Below are 23,802 nucleotides of genomic sequence, written 5' to 3' on the forward strand. Positions count from 1 at the left end.
GAGGAAGTACACATGCTGATTGATCCATGGGTAGCCATGGGCAGGCATGGAAAAAACACCGTAAGTTCTCACTCTGGGTCACGAACTCCACCTGTAATTGACAGCCTGGCCCCCAGGCTTCAGGTCATCTCTGGCTTCAAGACGGGGTTTCACCAGGTACCTGCCCCTTCCCATCTAGGAATATGTCTGCCTCCCGTTGCCATCAACATGCCATTTGTGCCCAGGCTATCTGTGCAGAGGGGAGCCCACAGGCCCACACCAAGCTGCCCTCAGCACCCCCGGCCTCCCTCTGAGTTCATCAGTGCCCAAAGTTTCAGAGTTTCAGTTCCCTCTGAGCTCATCAGTGCCCAAGGTAGCAGCAGGGGGGGGTGGGGGTTGGTGTGTCAGTGTTGCCCCAAGAATGCAAACACCTGGCTGGGTCACGACAGTGCCTGGGCTAAGCTACAACTTTGCTCCACACCAGAGTGAGCACTGAGAGTAGGGAGAGGCCAGGGAGAGTGGGAGCAGGCACTTCCGAACCTGCAGGGAAAAGAGGCTTCCTGGGCCCCAGAGAGCACAGGGATGCCCAGGTCCGGAGGCATGGCTGGGTGGCTGCAGCTGCACCTAGGAGCGCAGGCTCCTGCTCTGCCAACTTGGTAGAGTGTGAGGCTTCCACTGGGATCACCTGTTCCCACCCCCTGCTGGCTCCACGGAGGGCACAGCCCCAGATGCACCTCCCCTACTGCAGCTGGCTCAACTGCAGCAGCTGCTCCAGATGAGCCGCCACCATCACTAGGAGGAAGCTGCAATCGAGATAAAAGTTGGCCTGTGCACTGAAATCTTAAGAGATTCTGAGTTCAGAGCACCTGAGGAACTATCTCTAAGGAACATTAAGGAAAGAGTGAGAAGGCTAGGAACAGAGATTAACTAAAGATCTGAATATAAGAAAACCACATCAAACAAATCCATTTTCTTCCATCTCTGTCCACAGCAAATACAAGGGCCCTAGTATTTACCTCCAGCTAAAAATAGTAATAAAAGGATGGGCCTCCTTTGTAGCAAAACTTCATCTCTCAGGCCTTTTACATCTAGGCAGGACCATGTGTCTAGTTTTAGCCAATGGAATGTAGGAAGTAATCTGTCATTTCCTTGCTAAGGCAATTAAGAAATGCGTTCTCCATTGTCTCTCCCCTTCCATTACAAGAGACAGAGAATCACAGAGCATTTTAAGGATGGTATAACCATAAAACAGAAGGAATTAGGGTCACTGAATCATCACATGAAGGAAAGCTGCCTGCCAAGAACACCTTCAGTGGATGGTTAAAGGAGTAAAAAAATACAGGGCTATTTTGTTGTCATTAAGATCTTCAGGTTTCCCTTTTATAGCAACTAGCATCCTTATTCATTAGAGCCCTTCTTATAAAAGGAAGAAAGGAAAAAGTAACTTTACACAAATCATAAGACCCAAGTTCAACATTAATAATCATGGGAGAAAGTATGCTTTTTCCATAAAGGTGGATAAAGGGAGAAAAAGTGAATATTTGCAGAATAGTTATCTAATCTACTATAATCTAGCCAATTATAGACAAAAGACTGTGACTGCTATGTAGCAAAAGCTGATTAATGTAAGAACAACCAAGAGGCTAGGCATGGTGGCTCATGCCTGTAATTCTAGCACTTTGGAAGGCTGAAACGGGAAGATTACTTGAGGCCAGGAGTCCAAAACTAGCCTGACCAACATGGTAAAACCCCATCTCCACTAAAAATACAAAAATTAGCCAGGCGTGATGATGCATGCCTGGAGTCCCAGCTACTCAGGAGGCTGAGGCAGTAGAATTGCTGAGGCAGTAGAACCCAGAAAGTGGAGGCTGCAGTGAGCCAAAATCATGTCACTATACTCCTCCAGCCTTGGCAACAGAGCAAGACTGAATCTCAAAAAAAAAAAAAAAAAAAAAAACCCAAGAGAAAAACAAAATATTACAATTATCAAATATTGGTAGGAATATGGAAAAGGGAAAGAGAGTAATGTAATTGAACTACATATTTTGCAAAAAGGGAGTAAACAGATGATGTCTAAAGTTAATCAGTTAAAAAGCATAGGTAGTGGCTGGGCGTACTGGCCCATACATCTAATCCTTGTACTATGGAAGGCCAAGGTGGGAGGATTGCTTGAGACCAGGAGCTGAAGACCCCATCTCTACAAAAAATTTAAAAATTAACCAGGTGTGGTGGTGCCTGCCTATAGTCCTAGCTACTTGGGAGGCTGACGCAGGAGGATTGCTTGAGCTGGGAGGTTGAGGCTGCAGTGAGCCATGATCCTGCTGATGCACTGCAGCCAGGGCAACAGAGTGAGACCCCTTCTCAAAAAAAACAGAAGACAAAAAAGTGTAAGTAAAGGCATGTAATTTGAAATTACCTAAAGAGGCATCCAAATACGAAAAGATGTCAAACTATCTCTCTTTGCTGTCAATATAATTGTGTATCTAGAAAACTGTAAAGACTCCACCAAAAGGCTCCTGGAACTGATAAATGACTTTGGTAAAGTTTCAGGATACAAAATCTATGCACAAAAATCAGTAGCATTTCTACACACCAATAATGTTCAAGCTGAGAACCAAATCAAGAACATGATCCCATTTACAATAACCACACACACACACACACACACACACACACACACACAAAGCCTAGGGATATATAACTAAGGAGGTGAAAGATCTCTACAAAAAGGACTACAAAACACTGCTAAAAAAAAATTATAAGTGACACAAACAAATGGAAAAACATTCAATGCACCTGGACTGGAAAAATAAATATTATTAAAATGGCCATTTTAACACTTAGGCCATAAATCACTTAGGCCATTATCCTAAGTGAATTAATGCAGGAACAGAAAACCAAATTTCCCAAAGCAACGTATAGATTAAACACTATTCTTAACAAACTACCAATGTCATTTTTCACAGAATTGGAAAAAACTATTCTAAAATTCATATGGAACCAAAAAAAGAGTCTGAATAGTGAAAGCAATCCTAGGCAAAAAGAACAGAGCCAGAGGCATTGCATTACCTGACTTCAAATTGTACTATAAGGCTACAGTAACCAAAACAACATAGTAGTGATATAAAAACAGACAGCACAGACAAATGAACAGAATAGAGAACCCAGAAATAAAGCCACACTCCTATAGCCTTGTAATCCTTGACAAAGTTGACAAAAATAAGCAATGGAGAAATGACTCCTTATTCAATAAATGGTTCTGGGGTAGCTAGCTAGCCATATGCAAAAGAATTAAACTGGACCCCTACCTTTCACCATATAAAAAGATGAACTTAAGATGGATGAAAGATTTAAATGGTAAGACCTCAAACTGTAAGAATCCTAGAAGAAAACCTAGGAAACACCATTCTGGACATCAGCCTTGGGAAATAATTTATGCCTAAGTCCTCAAAAGCAATTGCAACAAAAACAAAATTTGACAAGTGGGACCTAATTAAACTAAAGACCTTCTGCCCAGCAAAAGAAACTATCAACAGAGTAAACAGGCAACCTACAAAACGGGAGAAAATAATTGCAAACTATACCACCAACAAAGGTCTAATATCCAGAATGTATAAAGAGCTTAAACAACTGAACAAGCGAAAAACAAATAACCCCATTAAAAAATGGGCAAAAGACAGGGATGGACACTTCCCTAAATAAGACATATAAGCACCCAACAAACATATGAAAAAATATTCCACATCACTAACTGTCAGAGAAATGCAAATCTGAACCACCATGAGATACCATCTGACACCAGTGAGAATGGCTGTTATTTAAAAAGTCAAAAAATAACAGATGTTGGCAGGGTTGCAGAGAAAAGGGAACACTTACACACTTTGGTGGAAATGTAAATTAGTTCAGCCACTGTGGAAAGTAGTTTGGAGATTTCCCAAAGAACTTAGAAGCACTATTTGATCCAGCAACCCCATTGCTGGGTATATATCCAAAAGAAAACAAATCATTCTACCAAAAAGACATACATGCTCACATGTTCACCACAATACTATTCATAACAGCAAAGACATGGAATCAACCTAGATGCCCATCATGTGAACTGGATAAAGAAATTGTGGTACATATACACCATGGTATACTACACAGCCATTAAAAATAACAAAAATCATGTCCTTTGCAGCAACATGGATGGAGCTAGAGGCCATTATCCTAAGTGAATTAATGCAGGAACAGAAAACCAAATACCGAATGTGCTCACATATAAGTGAGAGCTAAACACTGGGTACACATGGATATAAACACAGCAACAACAGACACTGGGGACTACTGGTGGGAAGGCGGAAGGAAGAGAGCAAGGTTTGGGGGAAAAAAAAGAAAAATAAATTAAATGAAATAAAATTACCTAATGAATCTAACACCAAAATGGTTAAAAACATTTCTGGGAGTAGGACTGACAATGGGAGGCAAGAGACAAAAATTTGTTGCTTTTCATCAACAGTACTTTTATACTAGATTTTTTTGTTACCATTGTCATGTATTACTTTTAAGAAAAAAAAGTAATGAATTTCTACTAGAAATTTCTTGCTAAAGGGTTAGATTTTAGAGATGTGAGAATCTTCCTACATAAACTGAATACTATGGAAGAAATTCCATAACCTTCAAGTGAATGAAAAATTTGCTTTATTTCCCTTGTGGTATGAAAGTATGACTCCCCTTTTAATATTCAATATAAATGAAGGACTGATTACCAATTCACAGAGAATTCAGTTAAGGGCTGATTCACTTATAAATGTCAAAATTTACTTAATACGGTGTAGTTTATAAAAATTCCTAATTTGAAATAATTTATAAAATTTATTTAAGTGATCTGTTGCTATTCACAAAATAAGGAATTAGCATGAATACAATTCACTAAAGATTGTATATATACTGTGCAACAAATGTAGATATAGTCACATTATACTAACATATAGTCACATTAGACAATAATTAACTAAACAGGTCACCAATTCTTTCCAACTATGGCAGACATCACAAATCAAATGATACCCCTTCCAGTAGAATGAGGACAACCTCAAAATCTTTCTTAACATAGTACTTCTCAGCCTCCAAAACTAATTACAGTTGGCACATCAAGTGAAACTCCTTTGTCCTAGAGCAAGACAACATTCCAATGAATGCTACTATATGAAAATATTCACATCATTTCTCCTTTTCAGCACCTAATGGGCTAAAAAGATTTGCCAAAGGATTAAATATTAAGTTTTGCAATGAGAATATTGCAGTAATTAGCCATGAATAATATATTTCTTCATGACAAAGTCTTACAATTACTCAGCCAGTATGACCTGGAAAAGCTTGATGAAGATTCCAAATAACTCTGGTATCAGAGATGAAGACAGTAACGTTAGCTCCTGCTTTTAGTTTTCCATTCTGGTCCCTATGCATCAAAGGATACCTGTGGATGTCCTCAAAACTCCAGGAAGAGAAGGAAGAGGGCCAGAGGGAAGGAGGGAAGAAAATCCTCTCAGTGCTTAAGCTAGTTAGGTTAAACAACCAAAGGAACCCAATTAAAATGACTACTTGGAGACTGTGCCTTTTAAATAACAGTCCTGTGAGTCCCACTGTGGGATCCTGCCTATAATCTAAGCTGCACAACTCCAGCGAAGATCATTAGTCAATCACTCATTTTAACTAGAAGTCAAGGAATTTTATTGGTTGAATCACCTGTGTTAAACATAACACTCAGTTTTTAATATGTACTTAAGCAATAAAGGGTACCTCTGAAAACACCCATCCTCTTAAATAAAACAGAAGAAATCAGTAATGCAATAAAAGAGGCATTCAAGTTAAACCTTTTTAATTCATTTTTTAACTAAACGGGATGAATGGGGAAAAAAAACAGCTCTGGAAGTGGACTTAAAATGCAGGGATTAGCTAGCAGGCCTAGCTACAGAGACAAAAAATGGCTTTGGCCCACAGCTTTGAGAGCTTTGGTAAAGAATTTGAAATCTGGTGCCCTGAAGACTAAATCTGGTTTTGTTATGCCCACATAATATTTTTAATGTAAATAAATTGGCAACCTGAAGGTTTAGCCTTTTTAAAAATGAGGATTTTAGTTACTTTTGAAAAACTAGGAAATCTGGAAACACAGAACCCACTTTCCCACTTGCGAAAAGCATCCTCCTGTAAGACACAATCTTTCCATCTCCCTATGTTGCACAGGACCCAATTCTTCTCTCACTACACCTGTCTGATTCCTCTGAGACATGAATTATCAATCCCTGTTTATGGAGAGAGGTCTTGCACAATCAACTCATGAGTGGCTTGGTTAGAAAAAGTTGTGATATCAGCAACAAGCTGCATCTAGACTGACAAACCAATGACCTGGTCCTCTGTCATCTAGCTCACCATCGCAGACTTCCCCCTCTAAAGATGAACTCCCTTCAATCCCTCATTTCTTTTTACTGCAATATGATCCCACTAGGAAGCACTTCAATCCACCAGACAAGGGTGACGGGAACCAGGTCCCCAGATCTATTGTCCCAGGAGGCTCCTGTGCCTCTAGGTAAATTTATGGGTGCATGCTAAGAGAAAACTGGAAAGGTATTATGTCACCTCTACCTGTCAACAATGTCTGAAACCCAGAAATCACTCAGAAAACAATATTTTTTCAAGAAATATTAGAATTTAGGCAATGTTCATGTTTATCGGTAGCCTTGAACAGCGTTTCATGATGCAGCTAAAAGAAAATGTCATAGTTACTTTTTTCTATTATAAAATTGCAAGTGATTCCGTACAATAAAAGTTATATTTAACCCAAAGAAAGTTGCCAAACTTAAGCAAAAATGGAAAAGAAGCTATATTAAAGACATATTTAATATCCCAATTACCTAACTAGGAAAAACACTAAACTTAACATGTTAGAAAAGAAGAAATATAAAAGTATTAAATGCTTAATTTCTCTCTAAAAGAATTAATCATAATAAGTGTAACAAGAAAAACAGAACAGACCATTGACTATCAACAGGCAGGCATATCAATCTACCAGAGCACATATCTACCTTAGTGCTATAGTCCTATCCACCACTCGTTGCCTGGGTTTCAAATCCAAATAAGCATGGTGGTTGCTATAGTGACAATATGCCACTTTTGGAACCTGGAGCTTAGTACTACTAGGTACTTATGAGCTTCATAACGTCAGTACTTCCTCCCACACTCTGAATCATAGCTCAGATTTTATAACTTCACAAAATGTAATTCCATTCTGCCCTATATGAGTCAATTTTATTCTAGCAGTATAGAATACATGTCAAAAGAATCTAACTCAACATGCTAAATATACATACCACATATACATTTAATTAATACTAAATGTATTGGCCTGATAAGATAAATTTTGGGCAACCATTGGAATTCACGGATTTATTATTGAAACTGGGCAAGATTCACAGCTAATTATTTAGCTTATAGTTATTAAAAGAGGATTCCTATCACACTTCATTTAATGAGAAAGTTTGAAATTCTAAACTAATTAATTTCATTTATGGCAGACTGACATATTTTCATTTTACTCAGGAACCATTCTTAATAATTAAAGACTAATTATTAACAATATCCAAGAGGTAGCTTGTTCCTAGCAAAATGCTAAGAAACAAATATCAATCTCAAATTAGAGTGTATTTCTAGAATATCAAAAAAAAAAAGTCAGAGCTGGAAACCCTCATACATTGCTGGTGGGAATGAAAAATGATGTAGCCACTTGGAAAAGTTTCCCAGTTTCCCAAAAAGTTATACACAGAACTACTCTACGACCCATCACTTTCATTCCTATCTAACCAAGACAAATTAAAACAGACGTCCACACAAAGACTTGCATATGAATGTTCACAGTATTCATAACTGGAAACGACCTAAATGTCTCTAAACTGGTAAATGGGTAGTGTTTCATCCTGCCGAACCCACGGTTCGCCCTCTAAGTGTTTATTAAAATTAATAAGGTATAATTACCTAAAACTCTTGCAAACAGGGGCTCGGAGAAGTAACCTATCACAACTGATAAACATCATCATGTTGTTGGCAAACTCGTATGTAAGGCATTAAGAAACATAAACGGAGAGCTTTGCCCTCAAAGGGTTAAGAACATCTAGAACGCGGCGGCGGGGGGGTCTCGTCTTCCGACTTTGGAGCCCCCCCTCCGTCTGTCTCTGTAGAGGGGAGCTTCTTCCTTCCTACTTCTTCCTTCTTTCTTGCCTATTAAACTATCCGCCCCTTAAAACAACAACAAAAAAAAGAGTCTTGGTGTTTACCACAAAAGAACGAGGCTGTTCCAAAATCACAGCCTCCCTAAAGCAACTCTCAATTATTACATAAAGAGGCAGCCTCCCTAAAGCAGCAACCCTCGATTATTACATAAAGTCACTTAATCCTTTCTGACTTCACCACTCTTTGCAACCAGAGTTTACTTGGCAGGTAGGCTGTGGTGAAGTTAGGGACATGATTTAGACAACCTAAGTTAGGGGTAACAGGCAAAAAAGAAAAGAAAAGAAAAGAAGAAAAAGAAAATCAAAGCTCTGTCATCACTGTGAACTTCTCTTCAATAAGAGCCTTAAATCTCAGCCCTGGGAACAGAGACCCTTCCTCATGCCCTGGAGAAGAGGCTGGTAACAACCTGCGAATCTCTCCCTTTGAATCCAAAGGGTGACGCTGTCCTCACTGCTTCCCCACACATTAGCGAGTGCGCGAAAGTCCACCTTCGTGGTCGGACCGACGGGGCAGGTCCACTCGCGGCCTCTGCCACGCCCCACGCCGCCCCTCCCCGCACAGCCCGCCGGGGTTAGCCAGCCCGTCCGCCTGCTCCCTCTCAGCGGCGCAATCTCAGGAATTCTTAACCCTACTTTGGGCAGGTGGGATGGCCGAGAAAGGCCCTGCATGCTGCCACTTTGGCTCAGGGTCCTCAGCCCAAACTGAGAAACGTTTTACAGAGAAGCGTGACGACCTCTCGCAATAAGCCAGAGTACCGCCACCTCCATCCACTTAGCGCCAAAATTCACCGACTTACGGATGTGACTGGGCGCAGCGTCCGCCCTAAGGCGTAAGGGGCGCCAAGTGCTGTTTCCACCCCGCCCAGTGCCGCCCCGCCCCGCCCCGCGGCCTGCGTGCGTCAGAGATCACGTGCCTCGTCTCCCGTCCCTACAGGCAATCGGGCGCTCCCCTCTTCCGGAAGTCGCGCTGGTGCGCGCCGGACTCCTCCCACCTCAGGCGACGTCAAGCTCAGCTCCTACCACTTCTCTGTCTCCCCCGACTGGCGCAGGGAGGGCTGCCTTTCCCTTACAGTATGCCTTGAGGCTTCCGGGCCACTGAACTTTAGGAGGGAGGGCATTGCAGTTATTCAGTGTGCCAGCCTCGGACGCACGTGAGTAGAGTTTGAGAGGACAGAGGCTGGCTCCGGCAGGCCACGCCCGCAGAGGCCTTTCCCCCTCTCTACAACTTGTGCTCTAGTTGGTTCCGCCGAGACCCACGACGGTTCCGCCCCCTTCTTCCTTGTCATTGATGTTGTTGTTCTTGTCAGTGCCGCAGCCCCGACCGCCGGGAGCTCGAACCCGAGCCGGGGCCGCCCGGGTGGCGCGGTGGCGGTGGCGGTGGCTGCGGCTGCAGCAGCTGCGACGGCTGCGGGGGCTGCTCCGGGTACTGCGGGGGCGGCCGGAAGCCGGCACCCGGCGACGGGGTCGGATGGCTCTGTGCGGGCAGGCGGCGGGCGCTGCGTCGCTGCCCAGCGAGCTGATCGTGCACATCTTCTCCTTTCTGCCGGCGCCCGACCGGCTGCGGGCCTCGGCCTCCTGCTCCCACTGGCGTGAGTGCCTCTTCTATCCGGCCCTCTGGCCCCAGCTCCGCATCTGCCTCCGCGTCTCGCCCGCGGAGCAGCCTCGGCTGGAATTCCTCATGCGCAAGTGCGGCTGGTTCGTGCGGGAGCTGCGTGTTGAATTCGCCGCGGAGAACTACCTGAGCGGCGGCGGCCCAGGAGACGGAGGTGGCGCGGACACCGGGACTGGAGGGGAGGAAGTCGAGGCCCTGCAGCTCTCTGCTCGTTGGCTGGAAGTGCTGCGCACCTACTTGGAGCTGGTGCTTTGCGTCCTGGTCAGCATCCGGAACAACAGGTAGGCATGTCGTGAGCCCCGCCCCGCCCTGTAACGGAGGTGGCTCCGTTCCCGCACCCCGACACAGATTCTGTGCGTAATACGCGCCCGGCCAACTTCAGCGTTGCCTTCTTCAGTGACGGAGAGTGTTGGTTCTAACCAGGCGGTTTCCTTGAGCGGAAGGGCATAACGGGACTCATCATGATACTTTATAGACAGTGGTGGACTGGGTGTTTAACAGACACCACTTCTGGCGCCTTCTAGGCAGTCATTCATCCTCTCGGTGGCCGTGGGATGGAGCTGACAGGCGCTGTCATTTTTCATTTTATAGATGGGAGAGTTAAGGCTGGGAGGGTGAGGCCTGTGGGTGAGCCTTGGAAGAAACAAAACATACACATAATACGATTTTCTGACTCTGAATCTGTTAGAAATAGTTCATTGTGGGGGAAGGAGTACTCATAGGACGCTGCCTAAAAGAAATTTTGTAACAGCCGTTTTCTTACCAGAAATAGTTTCGGCTAACTGAACAAGGCCGGAAGAGAAGGAGGAGTGTTTGTTAAAGGGATTGGGGAAGAAGTTGATCTTCAGGGTTGAAAGACCCTCCCCATACACCCCCACACTCAACTTGTCCCCAGTAGTTCACTTAAAAGTAACAGTCGGGCGGAGGAGGGGGGCGGGCAGCGAGGGAGTTGGCCAGGGTCTGCAAAGGGTAAGCACATAACTCTTCTGGTTTTGCATCAGGACTTCCCTGTAATTCTGGAACCAACACCTTATGTTCTGACCCAGTATCCCTTCCAATCGTCATTTTTCTCCATCGCCACCTCCAAAACCCTATTAATTTAGATCTTCTGTATATGGATATTCTAAAGAACCTTACAGTAAAACTCTTATTAGAAGAAAGTTTAGAAGTTCACAAAAGGAGCACCTTACATAGTAAAAACACTTCAGCAGTTTCACATTCACTGTGTTATTTGAGCCTCTCAGTGACACTGTAAGGCAGGGCAATGATTAATATCCCTGTTTTATAGAAAGGAAACTGACCCTTTATACGATCAAGTGATTTGCACATTGCTGTACGACATTGGTTTTCTCCAAAAGTGTGTCCTTTTGCAGTAAATATACTGAACATTATGTTGAACAAGGTTAAAAGCAGTCCCTGGTTTAATGCTAGGAGATATATATAGATATATAGATATATTATAAGGTTATATATATATATGCACCATTATTCTGTGTCTTAATCCAGAAGTCAAGAGATAAGCATATAGCTCCAAGTTGTATCTGGGATATGGCTCCATTATTCCAGTTGCCTGTGTGTGTTTCCCCAGCTTTTCACAAGACATTCCATTTCGTTACTTTGGTTTTATCTGGCAGGAGAGGCCATTGAAGCTATAAACAGGTCTTGATTAGGTTAGACACTTTCTCAGAGTTGAATGTATGGCTAGAGGACCAACTGACCTAAAAGTTGCGAAGTTGCAGTCAGTGAGCACTTACTAATGAGACCAAGGTTGAGGGTGAATTCAGTGAGTGAGTACCAATTAGATTTTTCTGTACTGAGATCAAATTGCATTTTTATGCAACCATCCAAACAATGTATGTGCCTTTGATCCAAGTAAGAACAAGCCTTGAGCGGTGTCTAGTTCCTTTTAAGTATTTTAATAACTGGTTGGTTGGATGGGTGGATAACATAGGCAAAATGGAGGTATTTCACATCTTTGTAGCTTAATTCTCCTGTCCTTCTCTTCCTTACCCCTACAATTTTTATTAGCATCCCAATCTGCTTCTCTCTAAGGCCACCTATGCCTGCCTTTCTGGGTCAGCTATCGCTCCTATGCAAAAACATCACACCTGTCATCCCTAATTTTAAGGTTTGCTTGTCATCTACTATTAGCATGGTGCTGTATGTCCTGCTGCTTTGGTAGCATATTCATTCTGTGTGTCTCGAATTAAAGTGTAGTGTAATTGCATGTTGTTTGTACTAGTGATACATCAAAGAGTTTTTAAAAATTCTATTCATATGTTTGGAAATAAGTTAATCTCATCTTTATTGTTGAAAGTGTTTTGAGATACTCCAGTGATATTGGAAAAGTTAATATGAATATTAAATCCATAAATAGGACTAGTTTCCTTTAAATTTTAACAAATCCGAAAATGTTTTAAACCAGGTTGTTTATTCAGTGACTGGTAAAGCCTATTATTTCTTTCTATAATCCTTAAACTATAGACTTGGGACATTTGACATTGCTCTTTATATTCCGAGTTAAATTTACAATGGTTTTGCTTTATGATCTCTGCCATTCTATAAGTAGAAAAGAGGGGGTGTGAATCATACCAGATCATAAGCATTCTGCTTCCAGGCTTTGTGCTGAATTCCTTTATACAGTTCATACAATTCAGACTGTTATTTTGTTTTGTTCCAGTTATTTTCATATCCCTCAGGAAAATAACTGAAAGTATAAACTTGAATTGTGGGAACTTTTCAAGGGTACTGATCTTCAGAGAGGACAATTGGTGTTTTGTTTTGCTTGATTCCCGGGTTATATATGTACATGTATTCTCACAGTGATTATAGTAGCCATACCTGTATCTTAGGTTTTAGGAACAACTAATAAGGATAAAGAAGGTGCAGAAGTGCCTCTTTGAGGGTAAAACACAGTCCTTCACGTTTCGGAAATTGCTTCTCTACAGGGCACTAGGATACCTGTCTTCTTCATGAAAAGTAAGAACAGAAAGGTAGTAAGTACTCATTCAACTGTATTTTAGGTCACATAGGCTGAATTTCTTCTGCAGTCATTCTATAAGAAATCGTACCTAGAAGTGCAAAACAACAAATCTATAAATGCATTTTTAGCATTTAAACCAGTTGTCAGGTTGAGTACTGCCCATTGAAATGCTGTATTTCAGACTCCTTAGGAAAAACGAGTTCATGGTGAGATTTATGATAATAGGTAATGGACTCAGTCACTAAAAATACCTGAACAATAGCCACAGGCACATTGTCTTCATCTGGTTTGTGCTTTTATGGGCTGTATAAATGTTTTACATAAACTCTTCTTGGGTGAAATGCTATTAGGGGGCACTACTTTTTTTTTTTTTTTTTTTTTTTTTTTTTAAGAATTCGTGTTGTTGGCCAGGGGTGGTGTCTCACACCTGTAATGCCAGCACTTTGGGAGGCCGAGGCGGGTGGATCACTTGAGGTCAGGAGTTCGAGACCAGCCTAGTCAATGTGGCAAAACCCCATCTCTATTAAAAATACAAAAATTAACCAGGTGTGGCAGTGCACACCTGTAATCCCAGTTACTCAGGAAGCTGAGGCAGTAGAATCGCTTGAACTCGGGAGGCGGAAGTTGCAGTGAGTGGAGATCATGCTAGTGCACCCCATCCTGGGTGACAGAGCCAGACTCCATCTCAAAAAATTTTAAAAAAAGAATGCATATTGTAACAGACCAGAGAAATTTTGTATAAGATTGATTTTCTTTTTAATATTCTGGGTATAGCTCTAACTGCTTGTATGTAAATTGACCATTTCACGACTCTGTCTGCTTATATACCCTGTAAGTAAAACAGGATCTATTAATAATGCTTAGATTTGGGTCTTGTTGATTTGACAGGCGCAGTGAAGGAGAATCTTACCTTTGTGTTGTTTCTTACCAGGAAACAATAATAAAACCATTTAAAAATATTCTGAGACAGAATCTTGCTCTGTGACTCAGGATGGAGCAATCATGATCATAGCTCGGAGCAATCATGATCATAGCTCACTGCAGCCTCAAATGCCTGGGCTCAAATGATCCACCCACCCCAGCCTCCCTAGTAGCTAGGACTACAGGCATGCACCACTATGCCTGGCTGGTATATTTTTTTTTAATTTTGTGTAAAGACAGGGTCTCACTGTGTTGCCCAGGCTGGTCTGTAATGCCTGACCTCATATGATCAACCCACTTCTGCCTCCCAGATTACAGGTGTGATCCCCTGTGCCCTGCCTAAAAATGCATTTTTAAATGAGTTAAAAATTCTCTGGACATTTCAGATTACTACCTAAGATGGTAGAAAATGCCTTGAAGGTGTTATCTCCAACAATTTTTAGCCTTATTTTTCTTGAAATATTTCTCCTGTGGTAGCATAATAAATATGTATAACAATGTTTCATTTCTGAGAGCTTACTTTGTTTCATTATTTACTTTAAAAAGCCGATTTACAGAATAAATATATTAAAATATACTGGCCCTGTGACCAATCTGCCCTGTTCAAGAATTAGTTTCCTGTAGCACTGCATTCCCAGCAGACTCCTTACCTAAAAACTGACAAAAAGTTTCCTTAGAGATAGCCTCAAAGTTATTGAGAAGGAAGGCTAAAGAAACTCACCTCCTGGAAGGCTGTTTTGAGAGGTTTTAGGACTTTTTATTCCACAGCTGTATTGGCAACTGATAGATGGAATAGGTTAAAACTCAAGGGAAAAAAAAGTTAAAATTTTTTGACTGTGTTAAATGAGGGTGTTAAGCAACTTTTGAGTGGAATGATTAAACATCTCCATTTTAATTTGTTAGTTCCGAGGCAGCCTTGGGAGAGTTCACCAAACTCGATCAGTTTATTTAGGATCTAAAATGATAGTTGTAGAAAATCTATGGTTTTTTTCCTCCAATTATTGAGAGCGTACTGTGTGCCAAGCAGGGAAGACATGCTTCCTGTTCTCATGGAGTCATTCTAAAGGAGGAAGAAAGAAAGAAACAAGTAGACAAAAGAAAGAAAGATTATTTCAGGTTGTGAAAATAAAATCTGAAAATAAAACAGAAGGATGTAATAGTGACTAGGTGGCAACATTAGGTAAAGTGTCAGGGGAAACCTTTTTTGAGAAGGATATTTGAGCTGCAACATGAATGACAAGAGTTGCCCATCTGAAGATCTGAGCAAATAGCATTCCACACACAAGAAACAGTAAGCACGAAGGTCTTTAGCCAGACAAATCTTTGGTCTGTTCGAGCAGTAGAAAAGAAAGTATGAGAGGGCTGTGGCAAGTGAGGATGAAAATGGTGCCATGATGAGTTCTGAGAAGCAGAAGGAAGGAAGGATTGGGTTTAGGTAGGCTTATTTAATGAAGTTTGGAATATATTCTAAGGATAGAAGAAGTCACTGAAAAAAATTTTAAGGACAAGAATAATGTGATATCATTTGTATTTTAAGACAATCACCCTGGCCATTTTATGAGCGACTTAAGGACCAAGAGAGAAAGTAGGGAGACAGGTTGGGAAGCTTTTGCTGTAATCTAAGCAAGAGATGATGGTAGCTTGAACTACAATGGAGACAGGAGAGATGAAAAAAAGCGGATGGATTTTGGAAGTATAGCCCAGAGTACTTAACAGTTGGATATGAGTAGTAAGAGAAAAGGAAAAAACAATATTTTTTCATCATTTCTTTCTCACTCGATTTTCTTGTCCTTATTACTGTTAAAATTATCTTTTAATAGCATGTTAAATAACAACCTTAAGTGTTCGTTTTATTTAAATATACCTTTTGTGTGTAACCTTTGGGATTTGGGGATGGTAGTTATTCTTAGATTGGGGGATGGCAATTCTTAGATGGAATTGTAAGTTCTGAGAAATAACTTCTGGTTAACGGGTCCTAATAAAGCTAATAAGGAATACTGTTGTAGGCCAGTGACTTATTTCTAGATTCTAATGTTATACTGTCAGATATGGCAGCCAGTAGCTACAGATAGCTATTTAAATTTTAAATAAATAAAATTAAAGATCCCATTAGTTGCACTAGCCACATTTCGAGTGCTCAATAGTCACATGTGGCTAGTGACTAGTATATTGTACAACATAGAATAGAACACTTCCATCCATAGAAAACTCTACTGGACAACACATCTCTAAATTATTTGTGTTCATTTGATTTGGCTATGAGCATTAGCATTTGTGAGGAAAGGAAATAGTGTTATTAAAAGAGTATAATGTGGATGTTAAAACATGATACTGAAAGTGGACTAAGAAGAATAGAACCAGCCTGAGATAATTTCATGCAATGACGGTGGATTATTTTAGCTTTTATTAATTTAAAAAAGAAAAAAAAAATATGTCATGATCTCTTTTATGGCATTGGAAAAGATTTTAATGTTTTTAAGAGCATCTTTTTAAAGAACCATGTTCTTTTATGTTTCCATAACTTAATTCTTCTTAGCTGTAATAACTCTAAAGTGGCTGCAGTTTGCATTTTTCTATTGTCCCTATGTATTAAAGAAATAATTTTGGATCCTCTGGAATGAAAAGAAACTTACCAACATTTACTACCATAGATGAAGTTCCCCAATTCTGACCCACAGAAGACAGAACAAGGTCATCAAGTCTGAAATCTCAAGCATTGGGTCACAATTGTGCTAAACAGTCCCAACAGGAGTCCGAGACGAAAAATAAGACAATAAAAAATTGTGATGGTTGTTTAATTCATAAGGAAATTCTTGTGCAGCACAGAAAATAAGATATCTCGTTTCAGTGGAATTTTAATAAACATTTTTTTTGAGATGGAGTCTCACTGTCACCAGGCTAGAGTGCGGAGGCACGATCTCGGCTCACGTCCACCTCCCACTCCCAAGTTGAAGTGATTCTCCTGCCTCAGCCTCCCAAGTGGCGGGGATTACAGGCACGCGCCACCACGCCCAGCTAATTTTTTTATTTTTAGTAGAGATGGGGTTTCACCATATTGGCCAGGATGGTCTCTATCTCCCAAACTCATGATCGGCCTGCCTTGGCCTCCCAAAGTGCTGGGATTACAGGCCTGAGTCACCACACCCAGCCTTAACATACAGACTTAAGTTGTTTGTTTCTATTTTCTGTTTCTACAGCTAATTTGACTTAGCTATATTAACTCTAATATAAAGGTAGCTGCATTTTTCGGTTTTCCGCTGGTACTATATACTACATCAAAGAAATAATTGAGAAGGGGATTTTTAGTTTTCTGGGAAAATATATTGTTTTAGAGGGATTCCTAATGTATAATGTAACTGAAAACTGGTCTGCCCCCTAAATTTGTGATGTGTGAGATGTAGCTAAATAGACTAATTTTTGTTGTGAACTAAGGTAAATATACTATTCAACAAATATTTTTGAATGCCAGACCCTGTTTTAGTATTTGGAGATACAGCAATAATCAAAAGGCCCTGCCATCATAGAGCTTTTTCTTATGGAAAAGAAGACAGAAAACACATTAAGTGAAATTATAGTATCTCAGTTGGTAATATATGCTACGAAGAAATATAAAGCAGTGAAGGGAGATGGGAATGGTGGACTTAGGAGTGTTGCTATTTAAAATAGGGAAGTTAAAGAGGGTCTCAACTGCTGAAGTGGTATTTGAAGGTAGGGAGGGAGCAAGCCGTGTGTCTCTTTGGGGCAAGTGATTCCAGACAGAAGTAGCACTAAGTGGAGTAGCTCTGTAGTGCAAGTACGACTGGCATGTTTTAAAGACAGCATGGTGAAAACCATTATCCTAAGCTAACACAGAAACAGAAAACCAAATACCACACGTTCTCACTTACAAGTAGGAGCTAAACACTGAGTACACATAGTTATAAAAATAGGAACGGTAGACACTGGGGAATACAGGAGTGGAGAGGGAGGCAGCAGGGTAACACTTGGATACTATGCTCACTACCTGGGTGATGGATTCATTTTTACCTCAGACCTCAGCATTACACAATATACCTTTGTAACAAACCTGTACATGTACCCCCTGATTCTAAAATAAAAGTTGTTGTAATTTTTTAAAGAGAAATAGAACATTGCTAGAGCCCTAGAAGTTCCCTTTGTGCCCCCTACCAGTTACCACTCCCTTACCTCAAAGGTAGCCATTATCCTGACTTCTAACACCGTGGATTAGTTTTACCTCTTTTTGGACTTCATATAAGTGAGATTATACAGTATGTTATCTTTAGAGTCTGACCTCTTTTGCTCAATGTTGTATGTCTGAGACCTCAAAATAATAGTTGTTCATTAATTTTTATTGATGAGTAGACCGTAATTTATTGTATTGCTGATGGACATATGAATTGTTCCCAGTTTTTGTAGTTAATGATCATTGCTGCTATCTATATACATACTTGTGCACTTCTTTTTAGTGCATTAATGTAGTCATTCATATTGGACTTATAACTAGGAATGAAATTTCTGGATCATAACATATACATATGCTCAGCTTTAGTAGAAATAACCGAAAAACTTTTCAAAATGAGTTGTCTATTTGATACTCTCATCAGTAATATATATGAGTTCCAGTTTTTCCAGTCTTGCTAACGTGTTAGCAAGTGTCAGTGTTTTTAATTTCAAGTGTATTACATTGTACTTTTAATTTGTATTTTTCCGGTAACTTTTTATATGTCCTAAATGAGTCCTTTGATAGTTGTAGTTATTACAAAATTCTCTCTAATTATATTAAGCTCTTTTTTTTTTTTTTTTTTGAGATGGAGTCTCAGTCTGTCACCCAGGCTGGAGTGCAATGGTGTGGTCTCGGCTCACTGCAACCTCCGCTTCCCAGGTTTAAGCAATTGTCCTGCCTCATCCTCCCAAGTAACTGGGACTGTAGGCACGTGCCACCACACCCAGCTAATTTTTGTATTTTTAGTGGAGACGGGGTTTCACTATGTTGGCCAGGCTGGTCTCAAACTCCTGACCTTGTGGTCCACCCGCCTCTGCTTCCCAAAGTGCTAGGATTACAGGCGTGAGCCATCACGCCAAGCCTTAAGCATTTTTTAATATTTAGAAGTTCTTAATTTTAAAAATTCCAGTTTATCATTTTGTTCCTTTATTGGTAGAGATTTTTGTGTTCTATTGAAACAAAAACTTTGTTAGAAAAATATCTGCAAAGTCAAAAAGATATTCTCTTATGTCACCATTTAGAAGCTTTATTGTTTTACACTCTACCTGGTAATAAATTCTTATGAAGGGTGAAAAAAGAAAAAGACACAGCACGGAAAGCAATGAAATATCGAAGAGGTCAGCCAGGTAAGGGGGAAGGTGATATGGAAATCTGTAGGTATTTGTGAGACTCTTGTAAGGACTTTGACTTATACTCTTAGATGAGGTGCCATCAGAGGGTTTTGAGCCAAGACAGTGATGTGATCTGACGTTTCAAAAGGATCAGTCTGTCTATAATGTGTTAGGAATAGCTTGTAGTAGGGCAAGGGTGGAAGCAATAAGCAGAGTTAGGAGATTGTTGCAGTAATCCAGGCAAGAAGTAATGGTGGCTTAGACCAGGGTGTGAGCAACAGAAATGATGAGTAGTCTGATTCTGTACTTACTTTGTTTTTTGTTTTATTGTTTTATTGGAGATAGAGTCTAGCTCTGTCGCCCAGGCTGGAACACAGTGGCGCAACATTGGCTCACTGCAACCTCCGCCTCCTGGGTTCAAGCAATTCTCCTACCTCAGTCTCCTGAGTAGCTGAGACTACAGGCGCATGTCACCAAGGCCGACTAATTTTTGTGTTTTTAGTAAAGACAGAGTTTCACCATGTTGCCCAGGGCGATCTTGAACTCCTGAGCTCAGGCAGTCCACCTGCCTCAGCCTCGCGAAGTGCGGAGATTACAGGCATGAGCCACTGTGCCTGGTCTGTATTTATTTTTAGCTGGAGGTTTTCTAGAAGTGGAATAAAGTACAAAAAGTTAGATATGATGTTCTAACATTACAATGCCCTTCTAGTTGCTTTTCCCTAAATACATCTAAAAATATTTTTCTGCTTTTTGGTTGTTCTTACTCGTGTGTGTGTGTGTGTGTGTGTGTGTGAGATTTGTACTCAAAAAAAAAGCTAGGGTTTAGATACAGTTTATTATCTGAAAACATAACTTACTTTGGTGTTTAACTCCTTTACCACCAAGCACTTGCACAGCAGTGCTCTGTTCATATCATGTTATATAAATTTGGCTTAGTCTGTGTAATTGCCCCCAGAAACTTCCTGGTCTTCGTTACTGTGGTCACCTGAAATTTTCATTTTTCTTCTTTTTTCTCTTTCACTTTTTTGCTTCATATAAACTCATGACTCCCTGAAATTTGCCTAGGTCTAACCTTCATACTGGCTGTGGACTCATATGAAGTCCATATGTGGTAGGGCTGAGCAGAAAGGAAGAAGCCGATGGTATTCCCTATGTGGATTTTTTCCTCTCTTTGCATCCAAATCAGTGGTCTAATCACCTGTGACACTAGACCAAGGTAATTATGTTTTTCCATGCAGATGCTTATCACGTGTACTCCTTAAGTTAAACCAAAAAAAGGGAGGAAATAAGGGCCAGAGTTGGGCTACCTTTTAATCTGGTTTGTTACTCAACTGTTGCTGGTAACTTCAAAAATGAAACCTACTTTTCAAAACCTCAAAAGGACAATTTTTGTTCAAGGAAAAGAAGAGGAAACATAGTAACCTGAGGCAAGAGTCTTTGATCTTAACCCCACCTTCTCAAGCCACCCACCTTCATACCAATGTCCTATTAGAATCCACACCTAGACCACAGGAGTCACCACCAGGGTCATAGGGCTGGGTAATGCCCATTCATAGTGCCATGCTTCAGAGGGCTGAGTGGATGTGTTCTTGACATCCCCTAAAATCCTAAGCTAGTTTTCCTATATTAACAGCAGTATTCAGCAACTCTAGGAGTTAGGCTTCTTTATTATTTCTATTTTACAGATGGTGAAACTGAAGCACAGAGTAATTAAGTGAAATTATTAGGGTTACACAATTAGAGAAGTGACTGCCTTGTTTTCTAATTTTACTTGTGAAATTTTTAAGACACACAAAAACTAGACACATGAACCTCCATTAATACCATCACCCAGATTCAGTAATTTGAAGATTTTACCACGTTTGCTTGCTTGCCTTTTTTTTTTCTTTAGACGGAATTTCGCTCTGTTCCCCAGGCTGGAGTACAGTGGTGCAGTCTCGGCTCACTGCAAGCTCTACCTCCTGGGTTCACACCATTCTCCTCCCTCAGCCTCCTGAGTAGCTGGGACTACAGGCGCCTGCCACCATGCCCAGCTAATTTTTTGTATTTTCATTAGAGACAGAGTTTCACTGTGTTAGCCAGGTTGGTCTCGATCTCCTGACCTCGTGATCCGCCCGCCTCGGCCTCCCAAAGTGCTGGGATTACAGGCGTGAGCCACGGCGCCCAGCCGCTTTCTTGTTTACTGAAGTATTTTAAAGCAAATCCCAGATATCATTGCCATTTTACCTTACTAAAGTATGCAGTTCTGAAAATTATGTCCATTCTATGTAATGGACATTTCTACAATACCATTGATACCTTAACAGAGTTATCAGTAATTCCTTGGTATCATCTAATTTTTAAAAACAAGCTTGTTTTTAAAACCTTTATTTCTATTCCAAGAATCTAATAAGCCCACAGATACTTAGAACTTAACCACCATAACTTTTCATGTCATTGGCACACAATATGCATATTTTAGTAATTAAATAAGCAAATTGTAGGAGAGCGGTGTGTAGGCTGTTTCTAAGTTGTAAGTGCTTAAGGATGTGCTTTAGCTCTAGATCTGGAACTCATTACTTTAAAATACTGTTAAAGAAGGACAAAATTAAGTAGAAGAAATTCATTCTCTTTTGATGATAGTATATGGCCTTTTGCATGCTTTAGAAAGATTATCAAGCACTGTTTATGACTTTGTGATATTTCACAACACATTTTAGGATTTACATAGGGACTAGTAAATAGGTTATATCCTATCAGTATTACCATGGGAATCAAAGTACATTGAAGAAACTTTCTAGCCAACTGTAATATTTTTCCAGTGTTTTTTGTTACATGTCTTTTTAAGCAAGTGTTGTTTGTGACATTGTGCAGGAAATAACCCTGTTGATTTCTTTAGTTCACTTGCTATTCAACAATAAATAAATGAATGAGTAAATAAATTAAACCCAGGTTACTGAGTTCACCTTAATTAAAAGGATTATGTAGCACAATTCCCTTATTTATTACTGGTATAGTCTCCTGGCCTCAAAATGAGGCATCTGTTTATTACCACAGCCCAGTAGGTTCTGTTCCAGTATTGCTGCCTAGATGTTCTTTTCAGTCTCTTTTTTACCATCTGAAACAGTGAGCCACTTGGAGGCTACATGCAGTTTTCGTGGCTTTACCATGTGGTCTATAATCTAGTTTCAACACCATACGTTTGAAAGCTGCCCTTGAGTTGTCATTTTTTTTGTTTTTTCTAACTTTTAAATTATTGTTTTCCATAGCACTTAATAAATTTTCATTTTGAATTGAAAAATAAGTACCTAAAAGTGTTTTTTGCAAATGTTCATCCTATACTGCTCTAAAATATGTGAGTTATAATTTTTCCTATCACTTGAATAAAACCATTGTATTCAAGCACCTGGTTTAATTATAAGAAGCATCACTAAGTGGAAATTAAAACCTCAGTTCTCTACCTTGCTGTACTTTAACTAGTGTTGTAGTCTGAAACAGGTCACTTCCATTTCTTTGTCTACAACAGGAGAGGAATTAATTTGATAATCCCACAAATCTTCTGGCTTTAAAAGTATATCTCTCATTACATATGTAGGAAAAGTTTGTGCATGTGTTGTGTACCATACTGTAAAGGGATTATTACCATTTTGTTGCTGCAATTAGAATTTTTTTCAGCTTCCTTTGAATGGCATATTTCTTTTTTTTTTTTTTTTTTTTTTTTTTTTGGAGACAGAGTCTTGCTCTGTCGCCCGGGCTGGAGTGCAGTGGCCGGATCTCAGCTCACTGCAAGCTCCGCCTCCCAGGTTTACGCCATTCTCCTGCCTCAGCCTCCCGAGTAGCTGGGACTACAGGCGCCCGCCACCTCACCCGGCTAGTTTTTTGTATTTTTTAGTAGAGACGGTGTTTCACCGTGTTAGCCAGGATGGTCTCGGTCTCCTGACCTCGTGATCCGCCCGTCTCGGCCTCCCAAAGTGCTGGGATTACAGGCTTGAGCCACCGCGCCCGGCCTGAATGGCATATTTCTAACACTGCTAGAACATTTTTAAATTATTGTATTGCTGGAACTATTCCAGAGAGAATCTCTACATTAACTTGTTAAGTTTTACTGTAATGCAGTTTGTTAATTTTTTTAATGATTTTAAAGTAAATTAAGTTCTTATGAACTTAGAGGCTCTGTAAATCAAATTTAACATTTTTTTCTGAATTCTTAAGTAATGTGTGCTTATAATAATAGAGAGCTTGAAAATTACAAAGAAAAAAAAAGTCCACCAGATATGATCACTGGTAAAATGTGATGCATCTTTCTACAAAATTGGAATAACAGTCTGTGTATGGTTTTACTCCTTTTTTCATTGATTAGATCATGCATTTTTTCACATAATTAAAAATCCTGTCATGAGGGCAAGATGACAGAGGGTAGGAAGTCCTAGCCTTTGCTCTCCCATAGAAACATCAAGATAACAATACTTGGGCCAGGCATGGTGGCTCACACCTGTAATCCCAGCACTTTGGGAGGCCAAGGCAGGTGGATCACGAGGTCAGGAGTTCAAGACCAGCCTGGCCAACTTGGTGAAACCCCATTTCTACTAAAAGTACAAAAATTAGCCGGGCATAGTGGTGCATGCCTGTAGTCCCAGCTACTTGGGAGGCTGAGGCAGAATTGCTTGAACCCAGGATGTGGAGGTTACAGTGAGCCAGGGTCGTGCCATTGCACTCCAGCCTGGGGAACA

The 23,802-nt window shown here is 40.5% G+C and overlaps 1 protein-coding gene across 1 annotated transcript in view; it reads left to right on the forward strand.

The window, feature by feature from the left end:
- The first annotated feature begins 9,260 nt into the window (after positions 1-9,260).
- The window catches only part of LOC105478026 (F-box protein 33), a 32,290-nt gene continuing 17,748 nt past the window's right edge, over positions 9,261-23,802 (forward strand). Inside the window, exon 1 of the mRNA XM_011735004.2 lies at positions 9,261-10,136. Coding sequence (XP_011733306.1) covers positions 9,532-10,136 — 605 coding nt within the window. The 5' untranslated portion in view covers positions 9,261-9,531. The remainder of the gene's footprint in view (positions 10,137-23,802) is intronic.

Source organism: Macaca nemestrina, chromosome 7 (genome assembly GCF_043159975.1).
Source record: "Macaca nemestrina isolate mMacNem1 chromosome 7, mMacNem.hap1, whole genome shotgun sequence".
NCBI classification, from domain to species: Eukaryota; Metazoa; Chordata; class Mammalia; order Primates; family Cercopithecidae; genus Macaca; species Macaca nemestrina.